This window comes from Cetorhinus maximus, chromosome 19 (genome assembly GCF_964194155.1).
Source record: "Cetorhinus maximus chromosome 19, sCetMax3.hap1.1, whole genome shotgun sequence".
In the NCBI taxonomy this organism is placed as follows: Eukaryota; Metazoa; Chordata; class Chondrichthyes; order Lamniformes; family Cetorhinidae; genus Cetorhinus; species Cetorhinus maximus.
The window spans coordinates 46,380,635-46,405,599 of NC_135897.1; the positions used below are offsets into that span (position 1 = coordinate 46,380,635).

The window sequence follows — 24,965 nt, forward strand, 5'->3', positions numbered from 1 at the left end:
TTTTATAACCAGCATGCACCCATGTCAATGTAAGATTTTTAATAAGACTCTAGCGGCAGAATTTTGTCCTTGGTGGGTGGGCTCGGCGGGGGCTGGCATTCAGGAAGGCAGCTGGGGAACCTCCTAGAAGGGGCGGGCGGGGGCATGTTGTCCACCAGGTCCAATGGCGACCCGGCGGGCGATTCAAAAGCGGCGCAGGCAGCACCAGGGAGGCTGTTTGCGTCAGAGTTGCAGCAGCAACATGGCTACGACCCTGGAAGGAGAATCCATGCGGGAGGTGAGGTTAGCAGGGCAGTCGGCCCCGCATTTCTTCGAAGAGTGCCAGGCTGCCCTCCTGGAGGAGGTGGCTTCCAGAAAGGACACACTTGTCCCTAGAGACGGGAGGAGGAGGCCACCGCACCTCATTAAGAAGGCATGGGAGGAGGTGGCATCCTGGGTGAGCAGCCACGGCGTGGTGAGGTGCACATGGGTGCAGTGCCGGAAGCGCTTCGATGATCTGCTGCGCTCAGGAAGGGTGAGTACCGTGTTGGCATGGGTCAGTGTGGAGAACAGTTAAGGGCTGGCCATTCCCCTGTCTGAGTGGCACCTGTCAATAATGCCGGAGTTGGCCAAGGGGGTGGGCCCTGGCTGCTTGGACTCAGTGCCTTGCGGGTCAAGGGCCACAAATCGGATGTGGCATGCGAGGTGTTCCTCAGGTGGGGTTGGCCGGGTTGCAATGTTGCTGCAGGTAGAGAGTGGACTAATCAATGTCCCTCTGTCCTTTCAGGAGAAGATATTCCATAGCAGTATCGAGAGGTCACCGACTGGCAGGGGACCACCAAAACTCCTCATCCTCACCCACTACGATCAGGAGGCCTTGGAGCTCGAGAGGCTGCATGCACCTCGGTCAACGGGCCACGGTGAGGTTGGGGTGCCAGACGAAGGTAAGAGCACAGTACAAAGATGTGAGAATTTCAGATTGTGTAACCATTCCAGTGTAGTCTCTTCACTGATGTGAGCCTCGAACCTGCAGTCCCCATTGATCATTGAAAGACGAGGGCACCATGATGCAGATCTCCGTTGTCTCGCCAGCGTGCCTGGTATGCACAGTGTCAGTGAGATGACTTTCACTAATAACATGTCCCTGTTCTCCCTTTTAGATTCACCAGCAGGCATTCACACTGAGGACCCTAAAGGGCGACCCTGACCCCAGAGGGCCACCAAGCTCCCCACACACCAGTGTCACACCCACCCTGTCAAGCAGGCACCAGCACAGCTACCAGCACCTTGGTGGGCATTAGACAGCCATCTAGTATCGCAGTGCACATTGGTGAGAGCACTTAACACTCGCTTGAGGTGCAGGCAGAGGCAGAGAGTGCCCAGGATGCTGGCAGTCAGAGGACTGCTGGGGACCAGGACGATGCTCAGTTGAAGGCTGATGATGGGCCTCTGGGTTCACCCATTATGCAGCAGATGCTGGAAGTCCAGTGGGGTGTGCAGGAGGATCTGGCGGAGATCCATGAGGGTATGCGTGCCATGGTCTCTGTTTTGGAGGAGTCCCTGCACAGCATGAGCACTGCGTTGACCCTCATGGCCGAGCGCAATGCCTCCTCCATGGAGAGAGTGGCAACTCTCATGGAGAGGCTGCTCCAGGAACTCAATCAGGGGTCCCTGGGGATGGGCTTGGACCTGCAAGCCCTCACGCCAGCAATGACCTCAGCTGGTCAGTGTCCATGTGGGAGATGGATGGGGCACCCAGTATCCCAGCCAGGTGCCCGTCCATCAATGGTGAGCAGGGAGGTCCAGAGCAACCTCACGTTGGCGCATGAGCTGCCTGTCATCTCTGCGGACTCCTCTCAGGGCACTCCGGATGATGGCAGCAGCTCCTCCGCTCCTCTGCCAGTGACCGTGGCATCTGATGAGGCTGTGGCGACTGGGGAGATGCCAGCCATGGCTAGCACAGGCTCCACGGGCCAGAGAACAACCGCCAAGGCCATCAAGACCAACAGGACAGCAGAGTGAGCTGGCTATTGCCGGTGCCAGCAAGGGGGAAGCACCTAGATGTAGCACCCGCAAACGTAAATTTAAAGCACCTTAAACACTAGACGGGCTTATCACGGGTGATGTTTTGTCCCCCCAATTTGCTTTGAGTTTTTTTAATGGACAAACAACACCGGTTAAAGTGTAGTTCAACAATTTGTCACATGCAACATTAAATGAGATTTGATTTTGTGATATTGGCCTGAGTATGTTTCATTTGTTCTGTAGGTGCAGGGTAGGCCATTATGTAATGATGGACGTGTGTCTCTTGAAACTTTATTGCACAGGCATATTGATGGCCAAGGAAATGTTCCTCTCTGGAGTCGAGTATGGAGACTGCAGCCCTGGCATGTGGTGGTGGTCCTTATTTGGTAGCCTAGCTGAAGGAGCGTTGGATCAAAGCGTCGTGGGTGTCCCTACCTCCCTGGAGGTTACCCAGGTCAGCGTCTATGCCCACAGCATTCTCCTCGCCGTGGTTGGACTCACTACTGGACACATCATGTCTAGCCTGTGCAGCTGCATCAACAGCCTCTTCCTCCTGTGGGTCCCACCGTTGCCAGTGCCAAATTGTGGAGAGCGCAGCATGCGGCCACTATTAGTGACACCCACTCTGGGGGGTATTGGAGTGCGCCTGCTGAATGGTCCAGGCATCGGAAGCAAATCTTGAGAAGACTGATGACTCTCTCTACCACCGCCCTTGTGGAGGTATGGCTCCTACTGTACCGCTGCTCGGTCTCTGTTCTTGGATGGCGGAGAGGCGTCATGAGCCACCTTTTGATGGGATAGCCCTTGTTACCCAGCAGCCATCCATCCAGCCGGGCTGGAGCACTGAAGAGCCTCAGCACCTGAGAGTGTCTGAGGATGTAGGCATTGTGGGAGCTGCCTGGGTACCTTGCACAGACTTGCTGAATCTGCATCTTGGGATCACACATTACCTGCACGTTCATGGAGTGGAATCCCTTCCTGTTGACAAAGGCACCGGGCTCACTCACTGGCACCTTGATGGCCACGTGTGTGCAGTTGATGGCACCCTGGACGCGAGGAACCCAGCAAATGCTGTGAAGCCTCTGGCTCGCTCAGCCTGACTGGCCCCGTCTATGCGGAAATGAAAGAAAGTCGATACCCATCTGGACAGAACTTCTGTCACCAGCTTGTTGTAACTGTGGACAGCTGATTGGGAGACTCCACACAAATCTCCCTCTGAGCCCTGGATAGAGCTGGAGGCATAGAAGTTGAGGGCTATGTGATCTTCAGAGCCACTGACATGGGGTGTCCACCCTCACAGTCAGAGCTGATCTCAGGCCCGATCCTCTGTCAAATGGAATGAACGGTCTCCCTGGAGATGTGGAACCTCCTTCAGCATTGCACCTCCGACATATTGAGGTAGCTGCATCGCTGCCTGTAAACATTGGCAGCAGGATTGTGACATCTTTTGCGGCCCCTTCCACCTTGGATTTCCTGCTGGCCCTATCCACCACATGCCTGCACCTCTCCTCCCACAGGTCCCTCCCCTGGAAGCTGCATAGGGACACCAGGCCTCCTCTCCGTTCTGCCCCTCTCTTCCTCCTCAGAGGAGGTGCCTCCAACAGAAACCACAATCCCTATTCCCAGGGTAAGGGAAGGCTGTCTGATACCTGGAAGGGTCCACACAGTCTGAATCCTCTGGGGGCCTAAAAGGCAACAATAAGTCCTGAAGTAAAGCCTAGAAATGCTAAGAATGCAGTTCTGAAGCAAGATGAAGCTGTCCAGTTCACGTAAGCAAGCAGTAGCACACGATCTCCAAAACTCCTCGCCACTCACCTTGACATTGCTGCGGATCCTTCTTATCCTGCCCGTGGATGAGCTTTTGCAAATTGTGGCCTGCCCGTGCGACGGCTGAAAAATTGCACGGGCTTCATAAAATCGCTGGCAATTGGTGTGTCAAGGGCCTTAACTAGCCTCTTAATTAACGGTGGGCACGCCGACCGAAATATCACGAGAGTGTGCGTTGACCTCGGGACGTTTGGCTGGCATCAATGTGTATTATTTAACACTCGAGTAGGTCGGGCGTGTGCCCATCCGCCCAGTGAAAAATTCTGCCCTAGATGTTTCACGTGGTGTTGCACAGAAATCATGATCAAGTGTACACGTCAAATAATGTGAGTTTAGAGATAGGTAGATAGTTTGGTCTCATTTCTGCAAAGAGCACTTTTTTAAACGTATGGCTGGAGAAACAGTTCTAGTTTGATGTTGAGATTAACAATCCATTCAACAGCTTCAGTTACCACAGTGTGAATGGTTGTGATGCCACTAGGAATGGATCTCTGAGGACAGATGTTTAATATGTGGGCAATGGTCAGAGTTGGATGAGCACAGTCACAATTTGAGCTGTTCTTTGTGTTCCACTTGTGGAGCAAATGGCCACATCTTCCCTGCCTGTCCTCAAGCAGTTGAGGGTTGTCCTGATTTCCCATGCCAGGTTGCAACCTGAGACTCACCACTCAGTCACGGGTCAGTTACCAGGTTGCGGATTACAGTCAACCAGGAGGTGCGACATCGAGAGTTGGGGCTGTCATCAGTTTGTTGGGTGTGGAGTGTGTTTCAGTTGGAGCTACAGGATTCCAGGCAAGTGTGTAGGGTTTTTTGAGGTCCTGTGTCAATGGGAGTGCTTCGTTAGCTGTTAGCCGATGGTGTTCTTTGAGGAGGATGTTTTTCCAATGGATATGAGGAGGCTCAATTTGTGTTTGCACATGGAGTCACTCGAGCTGTGTTTGTCCCTACACCCCAGAAATAGTCCTCATGACTTCCCAAAGGAGGATATGTACCAATTGGGAGGGAAGCAGCAACCTTCACGTGGTCCTCCTATTAATGTTTTCCAACCTGAAAACTTGAGAACTAATGCTGTCAAGATGGAGAATGCATTCTGCCCACCAGGTTCCCGGTCCAAGAAAAAGCACTATAATTCCATAATAAATACCACAGCTTTCTGATAAATTCTTCACATTTGTGGTATATGTCTGTAGAGCTTACATGGAAAAAAATAAAGTGTGGGGAATAATTATCAATGTTTGTCTATATGTCAGCCAAGTGACTTTATAGTGTTTTACATACCTCAGTAACTAGGATCAGAACAGCTCCCACAACTGTCAGAATTTCTCCTGCCAATCGAGCAAAATCTTCAGCAGAAGCATAGGCTTCCTGGAATAGCAAGAGTCCACAATCAGAATGATAGCTTGTATGTGCCTAAGTGCTAATAATTCTTCATAGGTTATTTAACCTAGTAATATTCAAAGGGTAAGTTGTATTTATTCCATTGTCGCTTCTCCTAGCTCATGATTAAAAGTTCCCTCAAAGGAATTCTGAAGCAATTAAGCAAATTAAGAAATTAACCAAAAGCTGGAAGAAGAACAATAATAATTAAAATTAATATTTTAAATGTAGAAAATTCTAGATTTATGAGATCAAAAGTGGTAAAACCCATACATTTCTCCCATAACATCTGCTAATGAAATACTTCACAAACTAATTGCTAAACTCAAGTCGAACACCAAAGGGTACTTTGGGATGGCCAGGGTGGGGTGGGGAGGATGGTGGTAGGGGACAGGAGGAGTAAGTTCTTGAACTTTGATAATTTTGGTGAAAAGTAAATGAGTGAAAGGTTGGTCAAGTTTACTGAAAATAATTTGTGGATTCCTATTTATTTATCATTCTTAACCCACCCCACCCCATTCAAAATCAATTAATGGTGTCATCATCATCATCATCATTAGAGGAAAGAGGCAATTTATGTCTGTTAAGATCATTAATAAAGAATTTGCAGTAGATGTTAGAAAAGTGAGTAGATAACTGAGGTCAGATGAAGATTAGTGAGTTTATTAAGAGAAAGATTAGTCACAACAATGACCAATAGTAAAGTGTAGTTTTCTGCTTGACAGCTGGGCATCAGTGGACATTGCTGGGTTTCCCATAATGAAACAGGACAGGATGGTTCTAAAGTGCAGAGGCAAATTGCAGGGAGTATTATGTCTAGACAGTGGGTCCACTGCAACATGCTAGTGAAGCAGAGAACAAGGAGGTCAGGCATTGCTGGTTGGGCAATTTAAATCTGCCAAGAGATTTATCCTTTGACGCCGCGCTCCCCTCCCGCAGTCATCAACTTTAACTGGGTTATTCTGAGAAAATGGCAAAGGCACACATCAAAATCCAGTGAGGTCCTTCTTTGAATATCCTGGTCAAGCCAAACCTGAAACATATTTCTCTCTCTACAGATGCTGCCTGACCTGCTGAGTATTACCAGCATTTTCTTTTTTAAATTTCAGATTGGCACCATCTGCAGTATTTTGCTTTTGATAGTGATTGAGTCTCAACTGCCCTCTAAAATGGCTTAGCAATCCACCCAGTTACATTCAAGAAAGTAGCTCACCGCCACCTTTACATGGGCAATTAGGGTTGGACAGGGGATGCTGGCCTTCTTGGTGACATCCACATCCCATGAATAAATTTTTAAAAATGACAGCTGGGGATTTACATTGGAGTTACAAGTTCAGGACAGGTTTTAAAAAATCAGGGGAATTTTCAAAAATGCAATGTTGCCACCATTATACAATTACACATACAGTTATACATGTTGCATATCTACCCCCAATCACAATAATTAACATCCTGCTGGCAGTGGTCAGCAAATTTTGCTACCTCGGGTGCATGGCGACAGAATTTGTCCCTTGATGCAGACCTTGATACACGAAAAGGGAAAGCAGCTACCACCTTTGGCTGATTCACGAAATGTGCATTGAGTAACATCTGGCCGACCCTTAGGACTGAGCTGATGGTTTACAAGGCCTGTGTTCTCAGCATCTTGCTGTATGGCTATGAAACATGGACGGCTTACAGCTATCAAGAAAAGAAGCTCAACAATTTCCATCTTCAGTGCCTGTGGCGCATTATGGGTAAATCCTGGCAGGACAAAATCACAAATGCAGCAGTTCTCTCAAAGGTAAATCTTCAAGTTTGTTAGCACTTTATCAAATAGAGGTGGCTTTGTTAGCTCAGGCACGTCCGCAGGATGGAAGAAGGTGACATACCCAAGGACTTTCTGCAAGGTGAAGTAGCCGGAACCCAGGTGACCAGTGGGATACCCAAAGCTCCGTCTCAAGGATGCTTGCAAATGTGACATGAAGGCCCTAGACATTGAATATTGCACCTGGAGTCACTAGCTGATGAAAGAGGAAAATTGCGACACCTCCTGTGGGCTGGCGTGCACCACTATGATGATCAGTGGCTACAGCGTCTTGGCAATACCGAAAACAACAACTCACAATGACACATGGTAGCTTCGTGTGAGGCATTTGTGGCAGAACCTGTCTCTCAAGGATTGACCTCTTGAGTCATCAGTAAATGTGCACCATATGAAGACACCCCATTTGAAATGGACTGTTTGGTGCCTGACCATCATCTCTTACAGATGGAATGATGCCAGAATGATATACAACTGCAACAGAATTCCAGTAAATACTTTAAAGCAGATGTAGAGCCAAATACACGAACTCCTCAATCTAAGTCGCCCCACTTTAAGTTGTTTCATTTTAAAGTTGCTTTTGTTTTAGGCCTGGTTCCCCTGATTTAAGTTGTGATTTCCGCATTAGAGTTGTCTTGCATCCCAGCCGCCCATTGTCATTGGCAGTGCATGTCATCACGCACCAGCTCCCTTTACGTAATATCGGGTCCTGTGTGCCAAGTGGCAACATTGTTAAGGAGGCTGTTTGCACTGTATTCAAGGCAACAGTGATTTTTTTTAAAATCCAGAAGCATCCAAAGCCAGAGTTGTTTTTTCAAGCAAAAAGTTGGATTTAAATTTTGGAGTTTCAGGAGTGCCTGCTGTGGGAGAGGCTTTTAAATTATTTTTAAACATGAGCCAGAAACCCTCAGTAAGTGTGCCTGCTGCTGCAAAGAAAGCCATCAACCTAACAGTGAGATTGGACGTCTTGAGGCTAGTGAATGTTATCTAATTTGAATTTATACAGAATTTATTTTATAATGAGTGATTTATTTTATTTTGCAAGTTATTTCAGCTAGGAATGCAGAGTGCTGCACACGCATAGTGCAGTAGTATTTCAACTCGTACATTGTTTTCTTCTGGGTGAGAAATGTGCAACGGAACCTAACTCCAGCATTAACAATGATTCTCATGGGAACCCATGATTCACATCAAGTTGTTTCACTCAAAACTGTGATTTCCAGGAAAGCAACCACAACTTAAAACAATGGCTTTACTGTAGCTGAATGCAGTGGAGCATGTCAGACATAACTTAGACAGAGGGTTACATAATTAATAACATGGAGGGATGGGATGCAATAAACAAGAGAGGAAAACAACAGTCCAGCAACGACAAAACATTGGGCTGAGAAGAAAAAAAAACTGAGGTGAAGGAAATCAGAAGTAATGGTTAAAAAAAAAGTAAAAATTAGCAAAAGAGAAAAGCAGAGGAACACCAAGAAATAAGGGATAGATGGATGATAACGAGTAAAATAGGCAATAGCAAATCATTCCTGATCTTTATTTTAGAAGAGATGTAAAACAGGTTGCCAATTCACTATCACCTGTTTTACACTATGGCACAGTCAAAATCTACCTCCAGAAACAGAGAGACAATAAAAACAGACAATGAAAAAAGAGAAAATGATGTGAGAGACAGATTGGGGAGGAACATTTGGTTGGCATAACCTCTGACTGGCTGATCACAGATTCCAGAGCAGCAGCACTGGAGAAATTCTTTGCCTAAATAGGGGCAATTACTAAAGAAAGCACAGATGTTAGAAACATCAACTGGGAACCTGAAATGAGTAGTATTTACTAATGTTATTTTATGACTTCAGACATAAATGCTACCAGTGAAAAATCTTAGCAATAATCTTATAAAACTGTGTTCCAAGATGGATCAGTCACAAGCACAATTTTGTGAAATTAAACCCCTTGCCATATAAATTTTAAAGATCTCCAATGGCCCCAGCTATTAACATTATAAATGTTTATCTGTTTTGATATCTCCAGTCTCTGAAATGTATGGTATTGAATTCAACTTTGATAATGTAGTTTATTACGATTGGTATCTCAACTGTGCTATCTATGTCAACAGTGGGCTCTTTAATTTTATTAATAGTGAAAGTTGAGAAATTGTCATTTACACACAAGTGTGCACATAATGGATCCCAATGTTTGCCCTTACGTTCAGTGGTTTTGGAACCATGATGGTGATGTTGTCCCCGTCAGAACCTGCTGGTGTAAGAGGACGGTACACACAGCAAACGGTAAAAATGATCGTGTACAAAAAGTAAAGTGCAGTCCACAGCAAGAAATACTTGAAGCCATAATTAGTCCACTTATGATGAAGCACTTCTTTCACTGGAGTAATCTTTAATAGTTTCCGAGCCTACAAAAGAGCAAAAAAAATTACTGTTACCACTTGCAGTTTTACAAAGTTTATTTAAGCTACACCTTGCTTAGTTTCATATTGTACACCTTAAATATCAAAATATACAGTAACAATCTTGCATTTATATAGGACCTAGAATGTAGAAAAACATTCCAATGTGCTTCGCAACGCAGAAGAATAAACACTGAATGCAAGTGGAGGAGTTTGAAGAGGGATAGACATGTAGAGGGTCAAAGAGCTCCCTATGGGGTGAAGTAGAGGGATTTGTAAATGATAATGACAATCTTGAAATTGATATGCAACAGCTGGTCAGCAGGGATTGAAATGAGAGGCAAGAGGGATAGATAGGAAACAAAAAAAAAAATTGCTGGAAAAACTCATCAGGTCTGACAGCATCTGTGGAGGGAAAGACAGAGTTAACATTTTGAGTCCGTATGACTCTTCTTCAGAACTAAAGAGAAGTAAAAACGTGGTGAAATATATACTGTTTAAGGGGGGGTTCGACAGGTGAAGCTGGATAGAAGGCAAATGATAGGTGGAGGCAAAAGAGAGATTGCAAAGGAGAGTCTGGAAGTGATGAAGAAATTTGATTTAGTGTTGGTAAGTGAGGAGACACTCCATTTTGTCAAGATGGAAGTAATCATTCTTAATGATTGTCAGGATATGAACTCAGCCTGGACACACAGGTGAAATGAGAGTCTGGTTCTCAACTGCGTGGTTGTGGTGTTACTCAGTTCCACTCAGATTTTACAATTCGGGTCTTAAAATGGATATTTTACGCTGCAAGTACTTCCACAAGTGCGTACGTTGAGAAGGATGCAGTAGCATGATGTACATTGACAGCACATCAGTAATCGCCTTTTATGTTACACATTTGTTGTTTTTAATTTTAAAAAATAAAGTTGCATTATAAAAGCTTTCACATGCAGCATGTGTGCTGTAGCCTCAGCAGCCAATGTGATGGCACTGCAGCTGAATCTTTGGAGCAGACTTCAGAGTAAACTGTTGTTCCACTTTTCCGGGATGAAACTGTCCCATAATTAAGAATACCAGTGAGAAACACAGCTTTAAGGTTTATTGCCTCCACAATTGGGTAGGAACATAGGAAAATATAGGAAAGACTGCAATCCAACTGGCTGGGCCCACAAACTAATAATACTCCTCAATGGCCCACTCTTCCAACACTTCTCCTGAGCTTATTTCAGACAATCCACCTCCATCATCATCCTGGACAGTTCAGTCCGTATGTCCATCAACTTCCTTGTATTGTTAAATGTAAACCATCTGCATACCATCAAGAACCTTGAACCTTAAATAATACTTTCCCTGAGCCTTCTGTCGGGTAAAACAAACCCATGCTCCAACCTCTCCCCATAACTAAGAAGCCTTCAAATATGTATCAATTTTGTTGCTCTTTTCTGTGCTCTCTTAAATGCCTAGATATCTTTACTGCAGAATTGTGCACAGTAATCCACATGAGGCCATGCTAGTGATTTGTACAGATATATTATTAATTCTTGGAATTTGCACTCTGACTCTGGCCAGAAATGGCAAGACCCAGTTGGTTTCCTGATGATTGCAGTGAGTGATATAACAAGACCTTGAGACTCCTCTTCTGTATTATGCCATGTGGAATCATTTAGTTTGTGCTCCGAGGCCTAGAGTAAGTAAGTCCATCGCTGCATGCACCTGTATATGTGTGTGCAGGGGCAAAGTAAATATTGTGCTGTCAGCTCAAATAATGTGACAAATGTGCAGCCAGCTCCCACTCTTATTAACTGCAGGCCAGTTTGGCGGGGTGGGAAATTGGGCTTCACACTTAAAGACAGCAGCATCTATTAATCAGAAAGTGCATCATGGCTGCAGATAGCAGGGAAATGGAAGGTAAAAAAATGGCTGCAAATGAAATGGCAGCCAATTTCTCTAACGCAGCGTTAGAGGCCCTGATCTAGATTATGGACATTTTAAAAATATTCATTTGTGGGATATGGGCGTCTCTGGCTAGGCCAGCATTTACTGCCCATCGCTAATAACCCTTTAGAAAGTGATGGTGAGCTGCCTTCTTAAACCGCTGCAGCCCATGTGGTGTAGTTAGGAGTGAGTTCCAGGATTTTGACCCAGCGACAGTAAAGGAATGGTGTCAAATTTCCAAGTCAGGATGGTAAGTGGCTTGGAGAGAAATTTCCAGCTGGTGGTGTTCCCATGTCTCTGCCGCCCTTGTCCTTCTTGATGGTAGCGGTCGTGGGTTTGGAAGGTGCTGTCTAAGGAGGTTTGGTGAGTTCCTGCAGTGCATCTTGTAGATGGTACACACTGCTGCCACCGTGCATCGGTTTTGAGGGAGTGAATGTTTGTGGATGTGGCGCCAATCAAGCGGGCTGCTTTGTCCTGGATGGTGTCAAGCTTCCTAAGTGTTGTTCAAGCTGCACTTGTCTAGGCAAGTGGGGAATATTCCTCACACTCCTGACTTGTGCCTTGTAGATGGTGGACAGGCGTTGATGATTCAAGAGGTGAGTTACTCGCCCCAGGATTCCTAGCCTCTGACCTGCTCTTGTAGCCACAGTATTTATATGGCTAGTCCAGTTCAGTTTCTGCTCATTGGTAACCCCCAGGATCTTGATAGTGGGGGATTCAGTGATGGCAATGCCATTGAATATCAAGGGGCCAATGGTTAGTTTCTCTCTTGTTGGGGATGATCAATGCCCGGCACTTGTGTGTCGCGAATGTTACTTGCCACTTGTCAGCTCAAGCCCAGGAATTGCTCAGGTCTTGCTGCATTTGGACATGGACTGCTTCAGTATCTGAGGAATTGCAAATGGTTCTGAACATTGTGCAATCATCAGTGAACATCCCCACTTCTGACCTTATGATGGAAGGAAATTCAATGATGAAGCAGCTGAAGATGGTTGGGCCTAGGACACTACCCTGATGAACCCGTGCGGTGATGTCCTGAAACTGAGATGATTGACCCCCAACAACCACAACCATTTTCTTTTGTGCTAGGTATGACTTCAGCCAGCGGAGAGTTTTTCCCTTGATTCCCATTGACTCCAGTTTTGCTAGGGCCCCTTGATGCACACTCGGTCAAATGCTGCCTTGATGTCAAGGATAGTCACTCTCACCTCACCTCTGGAGTTCAGCTTTTTTGTCCGTGTTTGAACCAAGGCTGTAATGAGTTCAGGAACCGAGTGGCCCTGGCGGAACCCAAACTGAGCGTCAGTGAGCAGGTTATTGCTAAGCAAATGTTGCTTGATAGCACTGTTGATGGCCCCTTCCATCACTTTACTGCTGATGATCGAGAGTAGACTAATGGGGCGGTAATTGGCTGGGTTGGATTTGTCCTCCTTTTTGTGTACATTAGGAAGATCCTGTTCCACCCAGGGCGAAGAAAGCACTCCAGGCAATACCTCCAACACCAATGAGAAGAGATTGCTGTGCAGGTCAATGCCAGAATCTTAGCTCCAAGGATATGGCTTCAATGCTGGAAAATGTTTCATGATCTCACCAGAACTGTCAAGCTAAGAATCTTACCACTCACCTCTACTACTCTCTCTTCATATCTGCTCCACATGCAGCCTCACTACACACAACATTCCCTTCTTCCCTTCACATTTCTGTAACCACTGCACCACATCCATCTGTACATTCCATCTCCTATTTCTACACACACATTCTGCACCTCCTACTTTCACCAGCATTGCAAACCTCACTTCCCCATATGGTACATCCTGCGCACAACATATGCGCTATTTCACCATGACAAGCACATTCTCAAAACAGCCCATAAGGCTGTCATTATCACACCCCGTTTTTGCAAGAGCATTTGGCACACAAGGCAGGAGGTGATGATGGAGTAGACCGAGCTTGCTGGCACAACCTTTACCCCATTCACAGAAGACGTGCTGGGTATCATGGGCAGGGGGAGATTCATGGCTGTGGTGAGTGGCAATGCTGCAAGAGATGTCACATATGTTTTTTTCAAACAATATCCTTATTTTTTCTTACTTCTAACTCACTCTACACAGTTTGCTTGACAAGCCACAGCTGCTTTTAACAGCCATCCATCTTTCTTTGCTCTTCCTTCACACTAAAAGTTAATCATTGTCAAGGCACCTGTGCCACTTCAGGAAGTAGACTATAATAAGCATAAACTCAGAGAATGGCACATGTGCATTAGAGGGCAGGCTAGAGGATGGGTCCACACATATTGAATCACCAAACATAAGTGTGCAGGAAGTAGAGAAGGGGGCTGGAGTGTTGCAAATGCCAGCTCATTGAAGGGTGAGATTACATACTAACTCTGGTGCAGTGGACTTACATTCACATACTGAGGGACCAGGTTACCAAAGAAAGTTGTTGAACATATACCAGAAATGTTAGGTACATAGGGTAGTGTGCAAGTGAATGTGTGCTCAATGGGAGGAGTCAGCTTCCTTCTGCCAGGACTTTCTGGAGACCACAGAGACTATTCTGTCCAATGTGGGACAAGTAGTCAGCTTCATGAACTGGACATTGGCACCCACCATGATGCAGACTCTATTGACAGATTCCATGGAAGCCCAGACTGCTGTCCCTTGGCTTGGGTAGTGGAGGAAAAGGAGGGTGGAAGGCAGCATTGACAGGGGCTTTCAGATTGTCACATGACTCCTGCATGCTATTTTCTTGCAAAGCCACTGAAGTATAATCTCAAGAGAATGACATTGGCTGCATGGGAGATTCATGCTGTCTTCTCTCAGGAAAGCAACACACCACCACTTTACCTTCTTAGGCAGTCCCTCGGGATCGAGCACGACTTGCTTCCACTCTGGTTCAATGGGTTCTGAGACGGCTTGTAATTCCAATGTGCAATCTATAAGCTCTGCCACCTGCGAGGCAGATGGTGCTTGAACGGTCAGGTAGATGAGGTGTCTGGAGGTTTGTGCGCTCTCTTTGATTCTTTGACTCCACCTCAGTGTGTTCAGCGCCTTCTCAAATGAACCTTCTACATTTTAGTCAGTCACAAGCCAAGAACTCCAATGTGTTGGCAGAAATGTTTGATCTCATCAGGGATGCTTTGAAGCCATCCCTAACGCATTTCCACTGTCTTCTTGGGAGTCTCCTGCGTAAGCAAGTTCTGAGTAGAACAGTTGCTTCAGGAGTCTGGTGTTAGGCATACGACTGACATAACCCGCTCAGCAGAGCTGTTTTTGAGTGATTAGCTTGGGAGTGGATGCTACTGATGAACCCCCTTTCTTGCAATTGGATTTTGAGGATCTTGTGAAGACACCGCTGGTGGTACTTCCCCAGTGCTTTGATGTGTCTGCTGTAGGTTGTCGAAGTCTCCGAAGCATATAGGAGCATGGGAATCACTGCTGCATGGTAAATCATGACCTTAGTCTTTAGCTTGAGATCCTGCTCCTCAAATACTCTTTTCCTCAGGAGGGCGAAGGTTAAGACAGCACTTGAGGCGATGGTAAATTTCATCACCTATGTTTGCCTTCGTCGAGAAGTGGCTCCCATGATACGGAAAATGCTCCACATTTTCCAGGATCTTGCCATTGATCTTAATCGACGGGGGGGAGGTGTTGTGCTCTAGGAGCTGGTTGGAAGAAGACCTCCGTTTTCTGGGTGTTTAATGAAAGGCCCATTTTCTCATATACTTCAGAGGAGGAGTCAACAATGACCTGGAGCTCAGTTTCTGAGTGAACACACACACAAGTGTCACCTGCATACTGAACGATTGAGCTTTCAGTGATTCTAGTTTTGCATTGAAGACAACGTCAGTTGAATAGTTTCCTGTATGCTCTGTAGATCATCTCCATGCCTGTGGGCAATTTACTGGCGGTGAGGTGCAGTATTGCAGGAATGAAAATGGAGAACAGGCTGGAGAAAAGAAAATAGAGAAGACGATTCCTCCAGTGCCCATGTCAGTGCTACACAGACAGCTGGACCAGACTGACCCAGCCCATGATCAATTGCTGCAATCTTCAGCTGGGCTCTCAAGGTCTACAGTAGCTTGAGGTTGCCCAGCACACTATCTGAAGTGCCCCTGATGGAAACTCAGCAGCCTTCCAGCTCTCAAGCTGTAGCCCCTGAGAATACACCTCACAGGAGAACTAGGATAGGCAAACAAGCACAGAAGACAGGCACTAAAGACTTGTACGAGGTTGATTCTTAATTATTCCTGTTAATAACACAGTTGAGCTGTTGGAGTACTTTTTTTCTGGATTTGATGTTGATATTTATATTTGTAGTAAAGTGAGGGCAAGATTCATAAGGCTGGACTGAAGGAAGGCAATCAGACACTGGTAACAAAGACATTGGTGACAAGCACCGTGGCGCTGTGGGTGTGTAAGGGATGGGAAGGATGAAGCACTCTTGGGTAAGTTGCTCCCCGAGAACTCTGGCAGCCAGTAGCACTGGTGGACATTGCTGCTTCTGTTCTTCCTCCTCCTCTATTTCTTGCAGTCCAGGCGGTGGTAAAGGCTGGTCCCTCTTTATCAAAGTGCTTTGCAGCACATGACCACAAACTTCGAAAAATGGTCAGGGATGTATCACAGACATTTCCCAACCCCACCACCCTCCCCACCCATCCGAGTGACCCAAGCAGAAAAGTGTTGCTCAAGCATCCGGTGGTCTGTCAGTAAGCTTCTTGGTTCTGGTGGTGTGGCTCTCGATTTAGGCCAGCACAGTGCCTGGCCTGGGTTTCTGGCAGGAATCATTAGACATATCTGGGGAGTGTAACCTCGTCACCAAGTAGACTGCCTGTGACCTGACAGCCTGGGTGAAACAAAAGTGATGCAGAAAATTAACACAAGACAACTGAATCAGGACCACTCCAGGAAGTCAGCCATGGAGCTCCATGATGCACTGCCTATGTTTGCAAACAAGCTGCAATGGTATGTCTTTCTTTTAATAAAAACCACCAGACCATTTTCCGTATCATGGCAGCCACTTCTCAACGAAGGCAAACATAGGTGATGAAATTCACCATCACCTCCAAAGTGGTAGCTCAGCCTTCGCCTGACTGAGGAAGGGAGTATTTGAGGAGCAGGATCTCAAGCCAAAGACTAAGATCATGATTTACCGTGCAGCATTGATTCCCATGCTCCTATGTGCTTCGGAGACTTCGACAACCTACAGCAAACACATCAAAGCACTGGGGAAGTACCACCAGTGATGTCTTCACAAGATCCTCAAAATCCGGTTGCAGGAAAGGCAGTCGAACAGCAGCATCCACTCCCAAGCTAATCACTCAGAAACAGATCTGCTGAGCGGGTTATGTCAGTCGTATGCCTAACACCAGGCTCCTGAAGCAACTGTTCTACTCAGAATTTGCTTACTCTGGAGACGCCCAAGAGCACACAAGGCAATGCTAGTGCAGTCAATGGCATCTTGTACCCTGGGCAAGCCTGTAATGTGGGCAAAGCTCAGTGCTATCTTGTCCTCTTTTACGTTGTCCATTGGAAATATACTGCATGTGTTCCTCCTGACAGAGAGAGATTCTGTCACCTCCCTGATACAGCGATACACAGCAAACTGAGAGATGGCGCTAATGCCATCTGCCACACCTCATTGGATAAAAGTTAAGGGAAGCAGTGACTTCCACAGCCAAAGGCAGTCACATCCACTCCTAGAGTTCAGGAGCATTGCTGGGGGCAACTATTCCACTCCAGTGGGTTTTTGACCTCTCTTTCTCCGCTTCCTGCTCAAGGAATAAGTATTCCAAGGCCTAAAGTAGTGGATAGTCTGCCCTCAGGGCCTCACTCTCCAGCATAGACTGCCAGATCTTATATTTAATTCCCAAGATTCCTGGTGTACATACAGAGGTTTGAGATATCAGCGTCTCCCACTTCCTGAAGTGATATGTTTGTTGACTTCATTATTTATCTGCATGGGCATCTCCTTATATTCCACATACTTACCTGTTGTATCAGTGTTTGCTTCCAAACAATAAACCACCAACCATTACTCTTATGCAATAACATCCAATCTCTATATCGTTTTTAAAATCTCCATTACACTTTATTTTCCCTCTTTCTGGGCCTGCTCAGGTTGTTTTCTACACCCTTCTAATTTATTTAACACTATCTATTGTTTTATTCACTTTCTAGCATATTGGTATCTGTCCGATTCAGGTGAAGCTTGTCCTGTCTTTTTAGCTTCATTGTATAGAATGCCGCTTCTAATAAAGTTAACTCTTCAACGTAACTGACCTCCTTCTTCTTGCTAGAGCATAAGATGTCAAGGACTGAGAGTTCATCACCCCAGGTGTCAATTCCTGTAAGATCATACAAGGTGGACGATACAGGTCCAAAAGCCCAATAAATCTGCTTCCTCTTCCTCATGAAATGACTGAACATCTGCAACAAAAGCACACAAAATATATCTTCAGTCAGGTAAATATCAAACTATACTAATATTTTACAATTTTAATACACAAAATCCTTGTATAAGAAAACTATGAAGCTCTTCAACTTGAAACGAATCAACTCAAATTGACCTTAATAGACATTATCAGTGTTATTCTATGTCCTATGACTAATAGTTCTTGAAGTGAAAACTTGTCAACGCGAAGAGCCAGAGTGAAAAATGGGATTTAGTCATCATGTCCAAAAAGGATGTCAATTTTAACCAGATGTTGGATTTGGGGTGGTAGAGGAGTGGGGCAAGCATTAAACACTGCTGATGGCATCAATCTGATGCTGAGTTATTTGAACATTTGGCAAGGTCTCATGTGTGGTAAGGGGGGAAGACTGGGGCAGCAGAGGTCCAGACTTATCTCTTCCTGAGCCTACAAAGGTAAGTTTAAAATTTATGTTTTAGGGACTCTGCTTCTGTCCTGGCAGGTCTTATGGAGTGGACTAGCTTTTGGCTGGCAGTTGTCCCTCTCAGCTGGCAGCTAATATGCCTATGGGGTATGACAACTAGTGTGGCTCCTAACTGAAACAGCTGGACTCCATGGCCTTCTAAACAAAAGGCCCAGTAAAAACAACAGTGTTTGGAGGCAATTTTAAATGCATGACCAGCCCATTCCTGCAAGTTTGGGTGAGTAAAATCAGCCCCCTGGAGGATAAACTAAATCTATAGCTTAATTTTAGGGTTCGGATAGAATTTATAAACAAAAGTGGCAGGATACAGAAATCTAACTAAGCTACATGTTTGAAATTCAGTCAACCGTTCAATATAACCTTCTTATCCGTAGTACATGGATCGCTATTACACACATGAACAGATGAGAAGGATTATAGTACAATGAAGAAGATGAAGATTTGTTGCAAAGTATTTAATACTTCAAGGATAATCTGCAACAAAACAAAACAAAAATACTGCAGATGCTGGAAATCTGAAATAAAAACAGAAGATGCAGAAAAGACTCAGCATGTCTGGCAGCATCTGTGAACAGAGAAACAGAGTTAACGTTTAAGGTCAATAACCATTCATCAGAACTTTTGATGAAAAATCATCGATCTGAAATTAACTCATCCTCCACAGATGTTGCTTGATCTGCTGAAGGAAATTTGTAACATTGAACTAAATATCATTCTGACTAGAAGCTATACTTCCCAAATTCATAGACAGAACTCAACAGTTGAAAACAACTTTAGAACCTGTAAGGGAAGAATTCAATCACATGGGTTTTCACTACAAAATGGGTTGTGTACAAAAAGGGGGGTGAACACAGGCTGACGACTGCCCATGATATTTTTTATATAGCCTGGAGGATAAAGCTTCAGAATAGCTGCATGGAGTGTGCGTAGCACAAGTTCTGTCTATTTGCTGATCAATTACGATTGGTGTCCGACAACTGGTGTTAGAACATTAATTTGCACCAAAGGGTATCTAATAGCCATTTTAGGTGAGTGATCTGCATTACTAGAAGTCACCAGTTTCCAATTTAACAAGCAGTGCAGTTCCAGGGAAGATCAGGTGCAGAAGATCGTGGTCCAAAATTAATCCCCCCACCCCGACAACAATGGTGATTTCCGGCCAAAAAAACAAACCATTGCAACAATGTCCAATTTCTCCTCCATAAAATTCAGACCTCATCATGAAGACAAAACTTTGTAATCTACAATTAAATCAGTACATGTACATGCAGTTCCTATCACATTGTATATCCTATGCCAACATCTATCTTAGTCAACTTATAGGCAAATAAATTTTGCTCAACAAATTGGCTCACATAAAAGTTTGTTCCAATAATCTTTAAAAAAAAAGAGAAATCCAGTAATTCACAATGTACTGGCAAGTTCTTCATAAATAGAAAATGCCTTATTCATGGAAGAATCATAATGTTTGCAGCCTAGGAATCAAGAAATAACCTTAGCAGTCACACTTAAGAAAGAAATCCAGATATTTCATCTTGGGTTGTGACACATAGGCTGAAAACTAATTAAACAATTTTATTCTGCACAGTTCCATCACCAAACAATTAAACACAAATTGATTTAAGGCTCTGTTCACTTAATCATAATTAGACCTTGAAGCCTTAAAGAAAGACATCAGCATCTTAGCATCAGAATAATACATTCAGTCTGAAAAATCTTCATCTGTCATGGCACTTATGGCTTGTCTGCTGGGAACGTAGCAGAGGGGACCGAAAATCAACCTGGGCCTGCATATAGCAACTTCTGATGGAGTCATTTTGGGACCAAACCACTGTCCATCAGAACCATGGCCCAGGAAAACCGGGGAGGGATTAGTGACGCTAGGATCTTCCTCCTCCCCGGTCTCCTTAGACTAGCTTACACCCAAGTTCCACCAGGTGCATTCGCACTGAAGGGCATAAGTGCCAATTAGGATCCAATCATAGGTCCTTATCTGGACTTCCACAAAAAATCTGACTGCAATACCTGAAAATCACCCCCCAGGGGTGCCAATGAGAGCAAATTAAATTTTAAACATGGGGCAATGGTGCCAATACTGGACAGTGTCACATTTTCTGGCTTGCCTTGCTTCTAGTCATTGCCCAAAACATGCTCATAGTTTTTCACTATTATTTTTTTTAAAGAGGTGACACTCCCCTGGCAGTTTGATTTTGAGAAAATGTGTGGGTGCCAATCAACATTTATACCTGTGGAGTAAGCCCAGGAATCTCTGGAGCTATTGTACATAACGTGTTGCAACATTGTTGGCTTCATAAAAGAGAATATCAATCTAACTAATTGAGCAATGCCAGAGAAGATCCTGTAGTATACATTGCATCTAACATTTTGTCCACCAGATTACAGTTCCTATTGTAATAATTCATCATAATTCCTGAACATATGCAAATTTCTTGCAGTTGGTTGGCTCAGAGTTCATACTAAGGAGCAACAACAAATAAGAACTAATATGAGGTATTGAACATATGTAGCAAACCGATGCAATGTAGCTAGAAAATATCAATGAGCTCCCTTTGAGGAGAAGATATATATGCAATAAATCAACAATCCCCTTTTGGAAAGCAAAGTAAAGGATAATTTTCAATTATTTTCCAAAATTCTATTGTCTACAATAGTTATTTTCTCTGATACTGAAATATATTTTGTTGAAAACAAGTTTCTAATAGAATAAATGTTAAAAATGTTGGATTTCACAATATCCTAATTAAACTTATTTCTAAGATTATTTTTGGTGTCTGAACCACGCATGTTTTGGAGGAAAGGTCTATTTATTTTAATTAATTGATTACATACATTTTCTTGTTTGAGCTTTTTAAAATATTTATGACAATCACATTTGCATGTCCTGTGACCTGACAGACCACAAAAGAATAATCAGGGTTGATTTTGTTGATGATCCAAATTACTTTTGATGCAGGTGTTTTTGATTGGGATGCACAACCAATCTTTTTCTAACTATGTTCAAAAATTTTTATTTGTGAACCTCCAGATTGTACATGCATGGTTGGCATCCATTGGCTACCAATCATGACCAAGACAATACAAGCTGCTCATGCAAGGTTACACGTAATTTTATTTGAAGGTTCTTTTTCAATAGAAGCTTTTTATTTTAGTGCAACAGATTTTTAGCTTTTTAGTTTTCTTTTCTGGTGGTTGAACATTGCTTATTTGTTTTTGCAGCTGGCCATCACGCATTCATGAGCGGTGAACCTCAAGGGTGCGCATGACTGGTGGGTAGTGAAGGGGTGGAGGAAACATATTTTGGTCCAACTGGTCTTAATTTTATGCTTCATACGAGTAAAAAGACTCTCCCGCGACCATTGGAGTGGAGAAATTTCTTACCTATTATAGATTGTACAGATTTCTCTGGATCACTGCTGAGGAACAGCCTTTCTATAATTCTTAGCAGTGAAGAGAATGAATTCTCCTTCAAACTACCCTCTCTCTGTTCCGTGTACTCACCCCCACCTATACCGTGTTCCTCTTCCCTTCTCACGCACTCCTACCGCCTCTTGCCCCACCCTAAGTATCAATAACTTGGCCCTTCCCCACACTCTCCCAGCCCCATGCCAAGCACTTCACACCTTGAGATTCATTTCAGCGTTACTATATCTCAATATCTCTTACAATAACTCCTACAAGATCTTGTTATTCTTTCTCAATGGTCATAGTTCCCACATATAGGGCAGGATTTCCCCCCCCCGCCCATCGGGGGTGAAGTTGAAGTGCGGGCGCGCACAGGTGCGTCTCCGATCAGAGCCCCCAATTGGGGGCACGGCGCCATTTTACGTGGGCTGGCCAATTAAGGCCCGCCCAGCGTGCTGTCCGCACAGATGCGCTATGCGCTCCCTGTGCAGGTGGGCGGGGGAATCCCTAAACCTGAGAGTGCGCTCTTTCGCGCAGACACACAAAAGAGCGCACTCATCTCCCTGAGGCTAAATGCTGCCTCAGGGAGATCGGTTCTACTGTCAAAAGTATTAAAAATAGAAAAATAAAACCCCTGACATGTCCCCTCATGTGACACTGTCACATGAGTTGGGACAATGTCCATAATTTTTAAAAAAACTTTAATTAATTTTTTTAAAACCCCCAAGAAACCTCATCCCGCCCATGGATGAGGTTTCATGTTTTTTCTAGTTCCAGCCGGGGCTCCTGGCCTGCCCGCCAACTTTAAGGTTGGACGGGCAGGTCCTTTAATTACATAGTTGACTCTGTCATTGGCCTCAATTGGCCATTGACAGGTTGGCGGGCGCACAGCTGATTTTGCTGCGCCCCCGCCTAGCTGAAAATTTAAATGGGGTGCGGTGATGTTGGGAGTTCCACCCGATGTCATCATGCGTCATTTTATGTGTCGGCGAGCGGGCCCCGATGGGAAAATCCTGCCCATACAGTCATGCTCTGGTTCTTCCAGTCCTTTACAGCATTCCAAAGTTCCCAAACCCAAGTCCACCTTTTTTCTACCAGCAAGCTACATGGTTTCTCCTTTCTACTTTTCACTATTCTTACACACAATTCCTCTATCGCCCTCCTACCACATTCCTTTGTATCCTAGGCTTTTAAGAAATTTAAGAGGTAAAGTAACTACACTGTAAAGTTAACTTTAGATATTATTGAAGGCCACTGATTTAGTATTCACACAAATATATGCATAATCATAGAGTTCAAGCCCAAATATATCACTGACAGTCCTACAATATGACGCAAAAAAGTAAGATGCAAGTTGCACAAGCATCGTAAATCAGTGGATTCAATATTAGCACAAAACAGGAAATCCTCTGACTTACTCTGGGAAACTCTATGGAAGATGCACGATCAATGAAATAAAAAATATGCATTTATTTTTGTTCAACACACTTGGACGTTACAGTGGCTTGAATTTTCTGATTCAGTTGCACCTCTGGCAGGTTGGCAGATATTCATTTGATGCTGGTCGCAGGATAGCTTGTCTGCAAAGAAGGAACTAACCAGCTACCACTGGGGAATTAGACCAGACATACAGTGACAGGCCTCAAAGGCTATCACTGCAGAAAGAGGAAGACAACAATGGAGCTACCAAAAATATACATTACGTTTTCTGTTCCAAATCTTTCTTAATGCTTATACACTGCATACTCTGAGCAGGCTTGCATAGGGCCCTCTTCCAATGAATTGCACTGTAAGCTGAATGACTTATGCCTGCCCCTATGTTCTTAATCCCTGAGGCCATCTCCAGTGATCTTAGAACACTGGACAGCAGATCCAAACAGGCAGCCCTTAAGTTTAACATTGAATTATAGCAAATAACAGGAAGTATGAGGGGAATTATGTTCTCCTCACTGGCATTCACATACACACAGGCCTACCAACCAGAAAGTGAGGGATTGAGAGATCAGAGCAAGGTAGGGTTGCCAACTCTGGCTGGACATATTTTGGGAGACGTTTGTAGAAGTGATCTCTTGGAAAGTTGCCAGTGTCGTGCGAGTCGGTTCTAAGGGAGCGCGAGAGAGGAAAACAAACCAACTTTAATTAGGCAAATAGGAAGAATTTGCAGCGAGGGTGAAGGTGAATGTTGCAGACACCCCCGATCTCCAGCAGGTTTTGGAGAGACCATCTCACCAATTACAATGCCCAAATGTTGACATTATCTGAAATTCAGGATTTTGATCTCCGGGAACAGATTGGAGCCTGCAAAGTTCATGGCTCCATGGGGTGATGGAAGAGAAGGACCCAGCTAACGTTGAGTCTTGAATTATTTTGGTCAATCCTAGTGGAAGAGGAGCGCCCCTCAGGGGCCCACAAACAATATCTGGCCCACTACCACCCCTGGAACCCCTCCCTCCATGATTGCAATGTTACCCAACCTGCAACCTACCTTGCTGACAGCAACTCCGGCTCAATTTTCAGCCTTCAATCAGTTGAGCTGCGTCGAATTCCAGAACAATGGGACTCAATCTTAAACATAGAGCTAGTCCATTCAGGTGTGAAATGAGGAAACACGTTTTCACACAAAGGGTAGTGGAAATCTGGAACTTGCTCCTCCAAAAGGCTGTGGATTTTGGGTCAGTTGAAATTTTCAAGATTTAGATTGATAGTTTTTTTGTTAGCTAAGGGTATCAAAGGATATGGAACAAAGGTGGATAAATGGAGTTGAGGTACAGATCAAACATGATCTGACTGAATGGTAGAACAGACTGAAGAGGCTGAATAGCCTGCTCCTGTTCCTATGTTCTTGCATTCTTTTACTTAAGAGAAACTAGACTTTATTGTCTTAAAAAGACATAGATTCACTTTAGCAATAAATTAATACATTGTGCATTATATGGGATAATGTTCTTGCCTTTCTCAACTAGTGTAATATCTGATGCACTTAAAAGAAGCTGAGGTAGTCTGTTACCTATCAAATACAGAGTTTCACAAGAATCCATTTAATGCTGAGCTAACTAATAATGTATGGAATATGCAACTCACCAAATAAAACTAAACAGCAGCTTGTAGAATACAGAACAAGTCAAAATTTGGACACTGGCTGGACTATGCTTTGCTCAATGTGTAAAGCTGAAGAAAAACAAATTTACCAAACGAGAGAGGTTCATGAACACGAAATAAGAGTTTTCTTTAACTCTACATACAGAGGAAATATCTCAAGCTGGTTTCATAAAAATGGGTAATATTGTGCAAGATAGAACTGATGTGT

The 24,965-nt window shown here is 44.4% G+C and overlaps 1 protein-coding gene across 1 annotated transcript in view; it reads right to left on the bottom strand.

The window, feature by feature from the left end:
- Window positions 1–24,965, bottom strand: part of LOC144694187 (transient receptor potential cation channel subfamily V member 6-like) — a 152,363-nt gene that overhangs the window by 43,241 nt on the left and 84,157 nt on the right. Inside the window, exons 7-9 of the mRNA XM_078564543.1 lie at window positions 17,621–17,767; window positions 9,222–9,425; window positions 5,110–5,196 (exon numbers count right to left, since the gene is read on the bottom strand). Of these exons, the coding sequence (XP_078420669.1) occupies window positions 5,110–5,196; window positions 9,222–9,425; window positions 17,621–17,767 (438 nt within the window). The remainder of the gene's footprint in view (window positions 1–5,109; window positions 5,197–9,221; window positions 9,426–17,620; window positions 17,768–24,965) is intronic.